Source organism: Schistocerca nitens, chromosome 6 (assembly GCF_023898315.1).
Source record: "Schistocerca nitens isolate TAMUIC-IGC-003100 chromosome 6, iqSchNite1.1, whole genome shotgun sequence".
In the NCBI taxonomy this organism is placed as follows: domain Eukaryota; kingdom Metazoa; phylum Arthropoda; class Insecta; order Orthoptera; family Acrididae; genus Schistocerca; species Schistocerca nitens.
Window position 1 is genome coordinate 327,430,803 of NC_064619.1, and position 17,169 is coordinate 327,447,971.

The following is a 17,169-nucleotide window of genomic DNA, read 5'->3' on the forward strand; positions in this document are numbered from 1 at the left end:
ATCATTTCTAACAATAAGTTCTGAAATATTGCTTTTGTTGTACCGTACACTAATAAACCACAAATGTATAAATTCTCTCTGATAATGAACAACCTTCTTCCATATAATCTTCTTGTTTAGAAGCAGAATACTTTTGTTTTTCGTTTTCTAAGTGTTACTAATATTTTAATTTATTTAAGCCATAGCTTAACTACCAATCGAATTTTAAAGAAGATGTCAATTTAGAGACAAAAATTTTATGAGACAAAAGCATAGTGGGCTATGCCATTTATTACGTTATTTGCTGCTATTACAGAAATAGTCCCTGTACCAGATTTATCATTAACCCTAAAATAAACTTGAATACTGGTTAATAAATAACAATGCGAAAAACAAATAAAAGCTTTAAAACTTTGTTAAGGATCAACACGAATGTATGTCAAATATTTTTACAGTCGGTCATTGTCCGCTAAATTTATTTGTTGTTACAGTATTTTTCTTGGTGACAATTCGATAGACATTCAACATATGACATGTCGATAGTGTAACATCGATCATGTAACAGTTGACCCGCTAAAGAGGTTCTATGTTCGTTTTGACATTAGACACATTGTTTATTTTGATTATCTGTGGATTATGTTGACACTTGGTGGTGTTTTGTTGTGCGTCAGCGTCGGAGATACAGTGAGAGTGAAATACGTGTGGAACTGCTGCTAAAATTGCCCTTTTTCACGGCGTCGCTCCATTCGTAATACAATTTATTGTAGCGTGATGTCGTTTACTGTTCCGAAACTAGCTGTGAAAGACAGCTTCGACGAAGATGATGGGAGCGATGATGTTGAGGACGATGTGTTTATTCGTGACGGTAGAAATGGTTTCAAAGTGGACGAAGAAAGAGGAGTGAAACGACCACTTATGGCCCCAAGAAGGAAACTGAAAAGCACACATCTTCAAAATGAAACTGGCAAAGTTTCGTCCTGTAAAGTTTTCTGCGTACCTTGTTGTTACGGTGTAATAGCATTGACGGCACTTTTAGGTAACACATCTTGGTCTCTACTTCTTTCCTGATCCTGTGCTCTTAGATTATTGCATTACTTCTGCAACACCGTGTTTTTCTTTTCCTGTTTTGTGTTATAACTTATTAGTACGTAACGATGTAACAGTTCTTAAGTACATTGCTAAACCAATAGAGAATTTACGCAGAAAGCACCTACAGAGTGAAGATCACTGCAATTTCGCAGTTGGCAAGTTCTGGCAGTTACCACCATATGTTTGTGGACACAATTATGTGCCCGAAAAGGCTACTTACAAAGGACACTATACCAAGAAATATTGCTCAAACAACACTTAGCACTAAATAAACATGCAGCGCCATATGGATGAAAAGAGAAAAATTAGAACACTTTATACAAGTCATAGTCTGATACAGCTTTCTCCTTAAATTACATGATTCCACTAAGAATACCGAAGAGTCAATAAAATATATTTCCTTTGTCACTTTTTTGCAATGTTATTGAAAGAGTATACTATTATTATTAATTGTGTTTGTAATTATCTATGGAATAACGGGTTTTCTTTAACAACTTAATGCAGCTAATTACTGTATAGGAAGAATGAGGTGTGTGTATGCCACAATTTTATCTTAAATTTTGCAGGCTATAATATTATGTCCCGTACGTTATACTATTTATCTGAGGTAGCCTATTTTACATATTTTATGTCACAAATCGTTATTTACTGAGTTTTAAAAACAAATTGTAGTTATTCCAGTATTCTACTGCATATATTATGATAGCTCATGCAGATACTCAAACACCCATTGTAGTGCCCCCATTTTCGCATAGCCACATAAGGTTTCCAGATCGTTGACCATGAGCAGGGAAAGAATATATAAATCTTTCTACAGCTGATTGCATTGTGTGAGAGCTGAAATCAGCAGATTGCATCTTTCTATTTATATTTCATGAAAAGTCTATGAAGGTAAGATAGAGAAATTTGAGCTTACATGGAGGTGTACCAGCAAGTGTTCTTCCCACAAACCATTCACAAGTGGACAAGGAAAGGAGGAAGTGACAGTGGTACACAAAGTACCAGCCACCATGAGGTGATAATGTGGCTTGCTGAATATAGATGTAGATGTATCACAAGTACTATATGACACTTTACTGAAATTGACCTGGTAACACTGTACTAAAATTGTAGAAATATCATGTTCTGTTGGAAATACAGTAACACTGATGCAGCTGCTGTAAAGCTGATGTGTAGCTATATTAGCATGGTGTAGAACTAAACACATTATACAGTTGCACATCTTATCTTTGGAATGAGTGCACGCTATTCAAAGAAAGACACATTGGTCATTGTTCAATGCAGTTTAAGTAGGTAGAACTTTTAAAAAAATACACTTAATGGATTTTTTCCTGATGCACTTTTTTTGTATTGGTACTGACGAACGAATCCAGTAACAGGTTGGGAGGGGAAATGGAAGTTGTCTGCATCTAAAATCATTGTAGCTTGACATAATGGATAGAACATTTTTAAACTTCAGTTGTCTTCAGTATATATGGAAAAGAGGCAGAAAGATGAATATATTAATCTGTTTACTGATAGATTAGCTGCTGTTTGCTGTTACTGTGTGTGCAACAACCAATGGGAAGGGCACTGGGGATTAGTGTTTGATAATTTCCTGAAAAAACTGACAGAAATATGGTACTCTCATTCACCATCAATGAAAGTTAGCCCTAAGCATGAACAGAAAAAGAAACAGCTCAGATGGTATAAGGATGAGCTGACTCACATGGGAAGATATGCTCAGACTGTACAGAACATATAAAAATATTGTAAACAAGAGCCTGAGTTGGATGACACCATATATAGAGCTTATTTACAATGTAAAAAGAACTACAAAGACAAACTGACCCTGGCCAAAAATCTTACATGTGAATACTACATAGAGGGTGCTCCCAACAAATGTAAAGCAGCATGAGACACAATCAATGAAGAAAAGTCGAAAACCCCACACAAGTTGCAACACTGGACCCTGAAGAAGTAAAGGGTTACTTTATTAACTATCTGAGCAAGCTGAAAGCCAAAATTAAAGAAAATGGCACTTGTACTTTAGATCTTATTGTTGCTGAGCCACCTAAGGGTTGTGCCTTCCATTCGAATGCCATCATCCCCAGGGATATTACAAAAGCTGTATCAAGATTCTCAAACTTCAGAAGTATAGACTGTTATTAGTTCTCCAGCCATGTGAGGGAAAAACGACTGTCTGTATGCCTCTGTATGAGTCCTAATTTCTTGTATCTTATTTTCGTGGACCTTACGTGTAATGTAGGTTGACAGCAGTAGAATCGTTCAACAATCAGCTTCAAATGCTTGTTTTCTAAATTTTCTCAACTGTGTTTTTCGGAAAGAATGTCGCCTTCCCTCCAGGGATTCCCATTTGAATTGTCAAAGCATCTCCGCAACACTTATGTGTTGTTCAAACCTACCAGTAAAAAAGCCAGCTGCCCACCTATGAATTGCTTCAATGTCTTCCTTCAATCTGACCTCATACGGATCCCAAACACTCGAGCAGTAGTCAAGAATAGGTCTCACCAGTGTCCTGTATGCTGCCTTCTGTAAGAGGTGAACCAATCTTTACTAAAATTCTCCAAATAAACCAAAGTCGCACATTTGCCTTCCTTACCACTGTTTTCACATGCTCGTTCCACGTCATATCGCTTCGCAACATTAAGCCCAATTATTTAAGTGACTTGACTGTGTCAAGCAGGACACTAGTAATACTATATCCGAACATTACATTTTTCCACATTTAAGGCTAGCTGCCATTCACAAATTGTCTTAATTTTCTCCAAAGTTTTTGACAATCTAATGTACAAACAACTCAATAGCTATTTTGGAAAGCATGATCAACAGACAGTTTGGATTCCAACATGGCAAAAATACCACTTATGTGGTCACTGAAGTTGGTAAACAACTGTTAAGTGCATTTGAACATAAGGATCTAGTATCAGTTGTATTTTGTGATCTCAGCAAAGCCTTCAACTGTATGCCATTTAACACCCTATTGCAAAACGCATATTTTAGTACATTCAGCCTATTTTTAGATGTAATAAAGTAATACTGAAGCAACAGAAAGCAGTTTGCATCAGTCAAAAACAGATGCTCTTCTTTGAAGGAAGTTTGGACCAGAGTGCCACAGGACTCCGTCCTAGGTCCATTTCTGTTCATCACTGCAGTTAAGGATGTGCCAAACCATGCCGGAGCAGATTCCATAGTGTGTTTTGTGGATGACACAACACTGCTTAGTACACCGTGCCATGACATGAAAGAACTGCATCTGGCAACAAAGGGAAAATTAGAACTAGCAATGAATTGGTTTTCTTCCAATGGATTCCTATGCGCCAACATCACCATCTGTACTCTGCAAACTGCCTTGAGGTGCATAGCAGAGAGTCTATCCTGTTGTACCAGTTATTAGGGGTTCTTCCTGTTCCATTCCTGTGTGGAGTGTGGAATCAGTAAAACTACTAGGCTTTCACATTGATAGGAGATTAAACTGGGAGCAACACATTAGCCATGTCTGCAAGAGAATAGTAAAAGTAAGCTATTTCATGTGAAACTGACGTCACCAGAGAGTTTCTGAATGGAAGTAATTTGTAAATGCTTCACTGTAAAAATTATTCTTAATTGTATATTTAATGTTCAAACCTATTCCACCATAAGTGATCAATGGTGAACAAAATGAAAGTTGTATTCTTATAATGTAGATGCCTTGGGCTTTCTTTTTATGTATGAGATGCTACCTTTGTTACTACATTGGACATAAATTTAATGGGCAAATCACTTAAAGTAAATACCGTACCAAGATGGCACCTTCAGCTATGTCATAAATTCCTCTCGCAAATGTGTTTAGTTCACTAAAGCATTGTCTCTGAGTTACTGATGAAATGTTAACTTCAACATAACTTCCCTTCTATTCTGCCTTTCAGAATTGTCAAAAAGTGGTGATGCATGGCACCTCAGTGTAATAGATCTCAGAGAAGATGACTTTCTTAGATACTCATGTGTCAATGAGTCTGATGATATTTGTGGCAAGATACAATGACTTTATTCGTATTTCTAGTAGAAAAATAGTTTTTCAGCTACTTTGGGTGTCTCCAGCCAGTAACGTTCTCAGCGTTATTTTCTAGATTGATGGTACTGGCAACCTTAAAGACTGATTGAAGTTTCTGTTTTAGAAAAAGTATTCAACTTTGCCAACACAATAGTAGGCTTTCTTAATGGTGTTTTAGAACAGTTTTGATTGTACTTTTAATTGATTGAAGGTATTTATTGTATAAGCAATAACTTTTGCTCAGAAAATTAAACGTGTCTTCTAGTCGTCTATCCTGGACAGCACACGTGCAGTGATCAACAATCCCTTTCTTAGTAATTCTGAAAGTATTGCCAAGGCCTTCATGAATAGCATCTACACACCAAAGTCCACAGGCAGATGAGCCATTACCACCACAACCTCCACCAACATATTTGCATTCAGTTACTTCCACCAATATACTGCTTCTCACCCAATACTACCACAACCTGGATAGCTTAATTACATCCTCAGGCCAGGCTTTGAGTACTTTTTGTTGCATGGTTGCACTAGTGCTCATTTCAGTTGTGTGATTAAGAATCACAAAATATGCTGTGTTATTAATGACAACTTTATCACATGATACATTTATAGAGTACAAATTCACCATGCATAATCAATTGACAATGAGTGCATAGTTTTTATTGAAGTCAACAATTATGAATGCATATAACAGTGGACTGTACATAACATGTGATGCCCAAGTGAAGATAATAGTCTCAAACCAAAAAAAAAAAAAAGTTAATTACCTGACTATTTTGACAACCAAAGTGATGGACAGTGGTTGTCACATTAAGAAGTTTTTTGCCATATGTCTCTTTGTTTATAATAAACTGGTAACTGTTTGAAGTATATGAGGAGAAAAATCAGTTGCGTCTATTAGTACTATTTATTGTTACTAATGAGACATTCTTATTCCAGGTCTAATAATGCTTGTGGTGTTTCTTATTATGTGGTTCCCATTTCCTCTGGATCAAGTTGCATTTTGGAGACTGGGTCAGCACAGCAATATTGGAGGTTCCTTAGCTCCTTGTACAGAAATACGAGTAACTGACATCTGGAAGAAGAATTTTCCTAAGTTTACATCAGAGTCTGCAGTTCAGCTGAATGATGTTAATAATGATGGAATAGATGATGTGATCATTGGTTACGGGACAGGTAAGTTGGGAATTCTTGTTGTGCTTTCCAAGCAACTTTGCTAAGTTTGCTCTTGGAATCATGACTGATTGTGTACTGCAGGCACGTATAAAACTTGTGTGGTAGCTTCTCATAATTTTACATTGCCTGCTCAGGGCTGTTGTGTACACAGTGTTTATTACATTTCTTCCTTTTATAAGGCCTGACACATAGTCTTGAAATAAGGTTGTAACTGACCCTGATTTCATATATTTGGGGATACACTTTCAGGGAACATATAATACTGTACAGTATACAGATTTGAGATGGTGTGTGTGACTGGAAACATGGGATAACTTTTTTTTAAGCTCCCGATGTACATGACATGTTGGAGAACATGCTTAAAATAGGTTGTATAAACTTGTCTTAATTTCTTTACAACAATAGTAGGACCTATATTTCAAAATATATGTTTTTCCAGCTCAGTAGAATAATAACAACATAAAAATATAATAAAAAGTATTAAAAATTATTACCAATAAAAATGCAATACAGTAATATAAAATTTTATGTTTATACCCCAGTTATAAAGTATTTATAAGCCTTCTCCATTTCTCACATTATTTAGAAACTAAAACTCTTCTAAGTACCAGCTTAGCACTGTCTTCAGTAAAACACAACTCTTAGCAGTGATACTACTTGTACAGGAACCTGATTTTCTAAATAAGGCCCAAAATTTTTGTGGTACTTGTCAGAACTTGAGCAACTGTATCTCATGTGGATTACGAGTTGTTTGATTTTATGATACTTGGCATGCCTACACTAACAGTAAATAGTGTGTCAAATCCAGTGACAACTATACAAGACATAAAAAGAAAAAAGAAACAGCTGTTTGGTATACAATTAAATATATTATGTAGTAATAATCAAACAGTGGGAACTCCAGGTTGGAATGTCAGCAGCTTAAGGAAAAGATAGCTTGCTACTTATCACAAAAATGACACATTGAGTTGCAGACAGGCACAATGAAAAGACACGTACACATTAGCTTTCGGCTAAAACCTTCTGTGGAAAAGGAAAGACGCAGACAAGCAAGCACATCTCATGCTTGCATGACTGCAATCTCCAACAGCTTGGACTGGAACTGAAATGCAACTGCCATGGAGAACAGTAGCAGCAGTCTGGAGGGGGCAGGGAAGGGGAGGTATAGCAGCGTATGTGGAAGGTGGGTGAGGGAAGATTGCTGTTTGGAAGCGCATGCAGGGATTGGACTGCCAACAGGTGCAGAGTGAGGCAGCTGTGGAACACTGAGGGGAGGGAGGAGGACAGATGGCCAAAAAGGAGAGGAGCAGGGAAAGGGGAAGATGGGTGGATGTGTCGGCAAAAGGTGGCACACAAAGGGGGTGAGGGGACAAGAATAAGGAGGAGGTCATAGGACAGAGGGGATGGAGACTGTTGAGTGGATGTATGGGGACAGTAGGTTACCGTAGGTTGAGGCTGGGATAATTTTGTGAACAGAGAATGTATGGTAAGGATAACTCCCATCTGCACGTTTCAGAAAAGCTGGTGGTGAAGGGGAGATTCAGATGGCTCGGGCAGTGAAGCAGCCATTGAATTCAAGCATGTTATGTTCAGATGCATGTTGTGCCACAGGATGGTCTACTTAGCTCCTGGTCACAGTTTGGCAGTGGCCATTCATCCTGTTGAACAGCTTTTTCATAGTTGTACTGACATAAAAAACTGCACAGTGATTGCAGCAGAACTGGTGTGTGACATGGCTGCCTTCACAGCCTCTGATGTGGTAGGATAAGCCTGTGAAAGCAATGGATTAGGAAGTGCTGATTGGGTGGATTGAACAGGTCTTGCACCTTGGTCTACCACATGTATGGCCTCTGTGGCAAGGGACTGGGAGTGGGAGTAGCATAGGGATGGACTAGGATATTCTGTAGGTCACATGGATGGTAGAACACTACTTTAGGAGTGGTGGCAAGGATCAGAATATCATTTGTTTCAGGGCATGAAGAGAGATAATCAAATCCCTGACAAAGGATGTGGGTCAGGTGTTCCAGCCCAGGGTGATTTTGGATAACAAGAGGGTGGGGGGGTTGCTCCCTTGTAGCTGATTTGTGTGGGGTAGTGGGAGTATTGGGTGTGTGTGAAGATATGGCACGTGTTCAAATATCCTCATGTCATAAAACTACCCTATTGTCCTCAGCAAAATTTTTTCTGTCATTTTCACTCCCTGAATTCATGCTCTGTTATCCAGTTCTCCTTATAACCACCAAATGCTTCCACTTGTCCATTTCCTGCATCATTCCCACAGGGACAAAGAAATTACCATCCTCTTGGCAGGTTCATGTGAACAAGACGCCACTAAGACTTATTTTTGGAAGAGTACACACATTTTATAAAATCTGGATGAGTTGATTGGCCTAATTACTGTAAGATTTTAACTGTTATTGTAGTTGTAAATGTTTGGCATAGTTTGTGTCACTTTCTTTCTTTGCTGTAAGATGCAAATTCTTGGATTTGAAGGAGATAGAAACTACCCGAAAAAAAATTCACAGACAATCATTTACTGTGGATGGGAATACATGTGGAAGAAATCTTGTAACTTTATCATGTCAGTGTGAATACTGAAGGCCACAGTGTGTAAAGGGATCCCCACACTGTATTGTTTGATTTTAATTGTACTTTTAAGTGTCTTTGTCCACTAAGGTTATATTGTGCTTTCTTGTGCATTTTGTTTATTATTGTTTCTGCTGTAAGTTTGTTTATTTATTCCAATATTATTTTACATATGTATTTACTTTTTTATTTTCACAATATTTTGTCTTACATCCAAGAGGCTCTTTAAATTTTTTTCTTTTTGTTTTTATTTTCAGATTTGCTGCTTTTGTTTTTGCCTTTGATATCGAAGTAGTGTACTATGTTGTTGTGAGTATGTTGTAACTTGTTACAATCATTTTTTATTCAGTGAGAGACAGTACTCCATTTTACATTTAACCAACAAGAAAGCAATTTTCTTTCCTTCTTTTTATTCTTTTCTGTATAATTTTTAAGATTATTATATTATAATATGTTGCATGTGTGATCTAATCTCTGTCCTACTGTATTGACGAAATTCAGAGACATTTGTCAGGTTTATGTAGCTTTAAGGTTTGAGTAATTTCAGGAAGTGGGTATTTATAATAAACATATTGCTTGGAGTAAAGAGAAAATTACTCTTATCCTTAATGTGGGGGGTGGGGGCAGAGGGGGGTGCCATATACTCAAATTAATATAACAGTTCACAGAAATACTTCTGAAGAGAAAGTGGAAGTTTTGTGGAATAGACTGTTGCTGCAGACAACTGGTAAGATGTATTTGGGCATTAGGCCAGCAGACTTCGGCCTACTACTGTCATGGGTTGTTAGCATGAGATGCCACAGTGATGGTTGTGACATCTGTGGTTCTGACACTGTTGTGCCATGTGATGCACTCGAGCTGGTTGAGTCTTCCTCATTTGGTACTGAGAGATAGTTGCAGATACAGTACATGGTGAATGTAGGTTCTGCTCAAATGGTCGTCCTGATACAACTTAATGACAGATATTAGGTATTATCCTTTGCAAAATGTATATCTAAGCAAGTGGATTGTGAATTGAAAGTTAATACTGGATTCAACTTTCATGAAAGGCCCAGACCCAGGCAAGCACAGATGATACATCCATACATATTATAAAAGTAGATATCTGTGTGTTGATTTTTTTCCACAGCTCCTCCTAAACCACTGGACCAATTTCAACCAAACTTAGTTCACATAGCCCTTGCTGTCAGGCGACAATTGCTGTTGGGGTAATACCGGCCTACTTACCATGGTTCAGGAGGTATGACATCGTAAATATTGAGATGCGTGAAAAAATGCCACATTACGCATGAAGTTTTAATACATTTATTCTTTATTACTTAGACACTCTGATAGTCGAGTCAACTTAGTGATGCTGTGGTATATCAAGAGGTTATAACAATGGAAAATTGTACTGAAATGGAGGAGGATCTCCAGCGAATTGACGCATGGTGCAGGGAATGGCAATTGAAACTCAATAACAATCATGTACGAAAGGTACTACGGAAACAAAGAAAGCTTCACCATAGGTTTAAGAGTAGTCGAATCATAGCTGATAAGGAAAAGCTGAACGAAGCGAAAAAGAGCGTAAAGAGAGCAATGAGAGAAGCATTCAACGAATTCGAACATAAAACATTGGCAAACAATCTAAACAAGAACCCTAAAAAGTTTTGGTCATATGTAAAATCGGTAAGCGGATCTAAATCCCCTATTCAGTCACTCGTTGACCACGATGGCACCGAAACAGAGGACGACCGAAGAAAGGCAGAAATACTGAATTCAGTGTTCCGAAACTGTTTCACTGCGGAAAATCGTAACACGGTCCCTGACTTCAGCCGTCGCACGGACGCCAAAATGGAAAATATTGAAATAAACGATATCGGAATTGAAAAACAACTGCTATCACTTAGTAGCGGAAAAGCATCCGGACCAGACGAGATACCCTTAAGATTCTACAGTGATTATGCTAAAGAACTTGCCCCCTTTCTATCAGCAATTTATCGTAGATCTCTGGAAGAACGTAAAGTACCTAGCGACTGGAAGAAAGCACAGGTCGTTCCCATTTTCAAGAAGGGTCATAAATCAGATGCGAATAATTATAGGCCTATTTCACTTACGTCAATCTGTTGTAGAATAATGGAACATGTTTTGTGTTCTCGTATTATGACGTTCTTAGATAATACAAATCTCCTTCATCATAACCAACATGGATTCCGCAAACAGAGATCATGTGAAACCCAGCTCGCCCTATTTGCCCAAGAAATTCACAGTGCCGTAGACACTGGCGAGCAGATTGATGCCGTATTCCTGGACTTCAGGAAGGCATTTGATACGGTTCCGCACTTACGTTTAGTGAAAAAAATACGTGCTTACGGAATATCGGACCAGGTTTGTGATTGGATTCAGGATTTCCTAGAAGAAAGAACACAACATGTCATTCTTAACGGTTCAAAATCTGCAGATGTAGAGGTAATTTCGGGAGTACCGCAAGGAAGCGTGATAGGACCTTTATTGTTTACAATATACATAAATGACTTAGTTGACAACATCGGTAGCTCCGTGAGGCTATTTGCAGATGACACGGTTGTCTACAAGAAAGTAGCAACATCAGAAGACTCGTACGTACTCCAGGAAGACCTGCAGAGGATTAATGAATGGTGCGACAGCTGGCAGCTTTCCCTAAATGTAGATAAATGTAATATAATGCGCATACATAGGGGCAGAAATCCATTCCAGTACGATTATGCCATAGGTGGTAAATCATTGGAAGCGGTAACGACCGTAAAATACTTAGGAGTTACTATCCGGAGCGATCTGAAGTGGAATGATCACATAAAACAAATAGTGGGAAAAGCAGGCGCCAGGTTGAGATTCATAGGAAGAATTCTAAGAAAATGTGACTCATCGACGAAAGAAGTAGCTTACAAAACGCTTGTTCGTCCGATTCTTGAGTATTGCTCATCAGTATGGGACCCTTACCAGGTTGGATTAATAGAAGAGATAGACATGATCCAGCGAAAAGCAGCGCGATTCGTCATGGGGACATTTAGTCAGCGCGAGAGCGTTACGGAGATGCTGAACAAGCTCCAGTGGCAGACACTTCAAGAAAGGCGTTACGCAATACGGAGAGGTTTATTATCGAAATTACGAGAGAGCACATTCCGGGAAGAGATGGGCAACATATTACTACCGCCCACATATATCTCGCGTAATGATCACAACGAAAAGATCCGAGAAATTAGAGCAAATACGGAGACTTACAAGCAGTCGTTCTTCCCACGCACAATTCGTGAATGGAACAGGGAAGGGGGGATCAGATAGTGGTACAATAAGTACCCTCCGCCACACACCGTAAGGTGGCTCGCGGAGTATAGATGTAGATGTAGATGTAGACAAGTGTAATGTGCTGCGAATACATAGAAAGAAAGATCCCTTATCATTTAGCTACAATATAGCAGGTCAGCAACTGGAAGCAGTTAATTCCATAAATTATCTGGAAGTATGCATTAGGAGTGATTTAAAATGGAATGATCATATAAAGTTGATCGTCGGTAAAGCAGATGCCAGACTGAGATTCTATTGATTGGCGACTCCATGTCTTGTGCACAACGACCAGATAACAGGTATACTTGAAAAAAGAGACAGCATTGGTCGTATATTTTTACTATTGCAGAATCGATTTTCTGTCACTGAGTGACCATCTTCAGTGCTATATTGTATAACTTAAATTGGGATGCACTGTTGACACTATGCATTACGGCGATCACATAGACTCTATGTGATCGCCGTAATGCATAGTGTCAACAGTGCATCCCAATTTAAGTTATACAATATAGCACTGAAGATGGTCACTCAGTGACAGAAAATCGATTCTGCAATAGTAAAAATATACGACCAATGCTGTCTCTTTTTTCAAGTATAGACTGAGATTCATTGGAAGAATCCCAAGGAAATGCAATCCGAAAACAAAGGAATTAGATTACAGTACGTTTGTTCGCCCACTGCTTGAATACTGCTCAGCAGTGTGCGATCCATACCAGATAGGGTTGATAGAAGAGATAGAGAAGATCCAACAGAGAGCAGCACGCTTCGTTACAGTATCATTTAGTAATCGCGAAAGCATTACGGAGATGATAGATCCAGTGGAAGACTCTGCAGGAGAGATGCTCAGTAGCTCAGTACAGGTTTTTGTTGAAGTTTCGAGAACATACCTTCACCGCGGAGTCAAGCAGTATATTGTTCCCTCCCAGGTATATCTCGCGAAGAGACCATGAGGATAAAATCAGAGAGATTAGAGCCCACACAGAGGCATATCGACAATCCTTCTTTCCACGAACAATACGAGACTGGAATAGAAGGGAGAACCCATAGAGGTACTCAAGGTACCCTCCGCCACACACCGTCACGTGGCTTGCGGAGCACGGATGTAGATGTAGATGAATCCCTTCACCTGGCAACACTTTTGACAGCTTTCAACTGTGAAGTGCAAATGGCTGTAGGCAGGAACAGTCACTGTCATTAGAGCTAAGAAAGGCATTGCCATAGAAACTTTACAAAATTGTGTTTTAGGCACATGAAGCAGATGCGCCCAGCATGTGTAAACTGTCCGGAATATTACAGTACAAATGCAGTTGGTAAAAATGGAATCCTTATAGGATCACTTTGTTTGTTTGTTTTTTTATAATAGAAAATTGATAAAATGAATACCCAATCAGTGCCAGGTTAGTTAGCCAGTATATTAATAATTGGGAGCTCCAGTGTTAGACCAGACTTGTTGCTGTAGCGACAGCATGCAGCCCACAACAAATATTTTTGCAGTCCAGCCATGCGAACACTAAACAAAGTGCTTTCTGTACTTGCAAAAGTCTTCAAATATGTAGTAAAATGGCCTTTCATTATTCACTAACTAATAAGTGAACAGATCCCACACTTAACTTTGCCACTTTTCATATTAAAAGCAGAGGACTGCATATTGCAGCTTTCTCTTTGAAGATCATGGTCTAGTGCTATAAACAACTGTGCAAGCAGCTACCAAAACACAGCACTTTGCTTGAATTGATCTGTTTTACTTTAATTAAAGAAACATTCCACTTGCTTGTAAGAAGAAAAATTATTTCATTGCCTAATGCTGCTAAGTAGTAGACCCCCCATAATATACTTATAACCTGTGCGAGGACGTCCATTGTACATTTTGTATGTTTAACGGGGAGGATGTGTGGCAGTCTTGTCCTAGATCCAGAGGCAGCCCTGCCTGCAGCACTAGTGGTTGCATATTGTGACTCATGTCAGCACCAGTGTCAGATGATGTCTGGAATCATAGGCCGTATGCTGTACTTTTATAGATGTGTAACTGCAGTCATGAAGCTTACTAGCCTTGTTCATGGGGTGTGCACATGGGTTGTGATGTGCAGTCTTCTGATTTAGAATCAGATGGAAGACTTAAACCACAAACACTGATGGTTCTACAATGATCTCAGTTGTAGAATTTGTCACCTATGCTATCGATTGGAGAAATGCAGAACACACTTAAAAAGATCAGGCACATGCTACACTTATGAAGTGTCTACTCAGATATTAGAGTACACGTGGAATTCACATTTGGATTTATTGAGAATCCCCTCCACAGACCTGATTATCAATCATGTACCACATTTGGATAGAGGGATAAATTCTCATCAGATTGATTACAGAGGGTAGCATTCATTCTTGTAGGTCATAAAATAACTTTTTTGTATGTTACTGCCTAACTGCAAGAAGTCTCACTTAATAATCGTAACAATATCCATGTATTACAAGCATAAAGCTGGCAGGAACCAGAAGCAAGTAGCAGCAAAACCCTAAATTCTAAAAGAAATAAATCACATGGGTACGCTACACATGTACTGTGAGGATGAATTTTTAGCTGTGAGAAGCATAACTAGAGAGACTTGCTGATTTCAAACATGAAATAAGTTGAGTGAAAATAAACACTTTGGATGACATTGTAATGGCTTGCTTTTATAGGCCACCTGTCTCTGATGTTTTAATAGCAAAATGATCCAGAGAAAGCTTAAAAAATGTCTTGCATAACTTCCCAATATTCCAGTGGTATAAGGGGAAGATTGCACTGTACCATTTATGAACTGGGGAATTTACAAGTAGAGCAGGGATTTATGTAACATTCTACTAAATGTATTCAGAAATTACCAGGCACCCTTCCACATCAATAATCTACAAATCATAGTGATGTGTATCCCAGAGAGTACTTTTTATTGTGCTTCGTACCACTGGTGATAATAATGTCCTGAACCTATAGTCCCAACCTTTTTGATTCAATTAACTTGACTGCAGGCATCACAAGTAAAGTTAAGCAGAGTAAAAAGATGTGTCTGATTAGCAGGTATGATTGCAACAGATGCAGACTATCTGACTAGTCATTTTTGGACCTGAAAAATGTGAAGTATCAGTGGATAAAATTTGAGTATTGTACAATAAAATGAGAGAAGAATGTGCTTAACAATGTTGTGAGACATGTATGCAAGCATCCTGATGCAGTAACTGTGTTGGAAATTTGCTATAAACTTAAATAGCATTTAATCATAGATTTAAACAAACCAAATATCTTATTGGGGAAAAACTGAGCAAAGTCAAAAGGAGACTAGCACAAGAAATTGGTACAAGTAGTCTGTCACAATATCTCATCTGTAAAAATGATGAAAAACTACGTAGGATAGATTGCTTCTGATTAGATACAAGAGGCATCAAGCGGTGTATGTGTTCATGCGTGCCCCCCCCCCCCCCCCCCCCACACACACACACACACACGCACACTCACACACACTAATGGTGTGCTTCCAGTTCACAGGAGTTTTTGTTTCCATATCTTGCAATATTTCAACAATTGACCAAGTCGTCTTTTTCTTGAGGTCCTGCTTATTGTGCTGTTATTTGTATTCATGGCCTGGACTCCAACCTGACTGTGAACTATTTTAATCATACTGTCACAGAAACTTGGTGTTTACACTACGAAGCTGATATCATTGCATTTAATTTATAATTGTATTTGAGTGACTTCAAGTGATTTGCATTGTACTCTTAGTCGGGTGTGTCACTTACATTCCTTTCATTTCTCTTCAGTTTTTCTAATAATTTGCTGCCAATAAGACACATAAAATTTGCATGGGATGCAATACACACCTGGCTTTTAGAGACCTAGATCATCTTAACATTACGAAGTAAACTTTTCTGTTTGTTGACATGAGAAAAATATACTGTATGCCATGTTTCCACAGGAGTCTACCAATCCTCCAGGATATTCTGGCAGCATAAAGTACACAAGCGATTTTTGGCATTTCTGTCCTGGTCTCAACGTTTTTGTTAGGCTGTTCTTGATTTTGACTGCAATATCCACTCAGTTTGATGATCTGAGTTCCCATTTCCTTAGAACGCTATTCATAGGTGTTTCGGTTCTTCCGTTAAGCTCTCAATATCTGAAAGTGTTCAAGCTTTATGGTCCAGAGTCTATAACTGAATTCTTTGGAATGAGTAATGATGGCACAATGCGTGAAGACAGCGGTCTCTGTGAGTGAATTTTCTATATGCAGTGAGACCCAGGGATCCATCTGGTCTTTTTCTTAACTGACATGTCAAGGAAAAATAGCTGGTCCTCTGTTTTCAAGTTCCTTCATGAATTTTGTGTTAGAATAGGAATTTAAATCTTCCAGGAATGCTCCCACACACACACACACACACACACACACACACACACACACACACACACACACACACACACACACACACACCGCTACCATCGCAGCTGAGATCCCTGCTCATTGCAGTCTGGCCGCCTTAGCATCTGCAGATGACAGTGGCCGTGTGTGTGAGTGTGAGTGTGTGTGTGTAAAGAGAGAGAGAGAGAGAGAGATCTGAAGAAGTACTTTGTCTGATAGCCCAGACTATCTAACAGTCAACGTGTTTGTCTGCTGTACAATGCCTCCCCTATTTCATGAAAAGCAATCTATCCTATTTCATGCTGTTGTTATGAGAAGTTTTTCTTTAACATAAAGTCTGTCAATACATCAGAATCTATCCATTGATCTAACATACTGGCACCAAAACAGAGCCTTTATTGCTTACGTCAGTGTGTTACGAAATAAAGGAATATATTTTAATTCCTTTTCATGTCGGCGCATTGTGTTCAGGACTCATTCCTGTGGATTGGTTCTATTCTTGAAGTGAAATTCTAGCAGACCTGAAAAGACTCATCTATGTGGCTGTCAAAACCCTTTTAGTCCCATTTTCCAAAACAAATTTCTGTAGATCTAAAAATAAGTGATACTCACAAGGTA

General features: G+C 38.6%; 1 protein-coding gene across 1 annotated transcript in view; it reads left to right on the forward strand.

Annotated features, from left to right (window-relative positions):
• The first annotated feature begins 556 nt into the window (after positions 1-556).
• The window catches only part of LOC126262915 (uncharacterized), an 86,232-nt gene continuing 69,619 nt past the window's right edge, over positions 557-17,169 (forward strand). The window contains exons 1-2 of the mRNA XM_049959829.1: positions 557-1,015; positions 6,041-6,277. Coding sequence (XP_049815786.1) covers positions 751-1,015; positions 6,041-6,277 — 502 coding nt within the window. The 5' untranslated portion in view covers positions 557-750. The remainder of the gene's footprint in view (positions 1,016-6,040; positions 6,278-17,169) is intronic.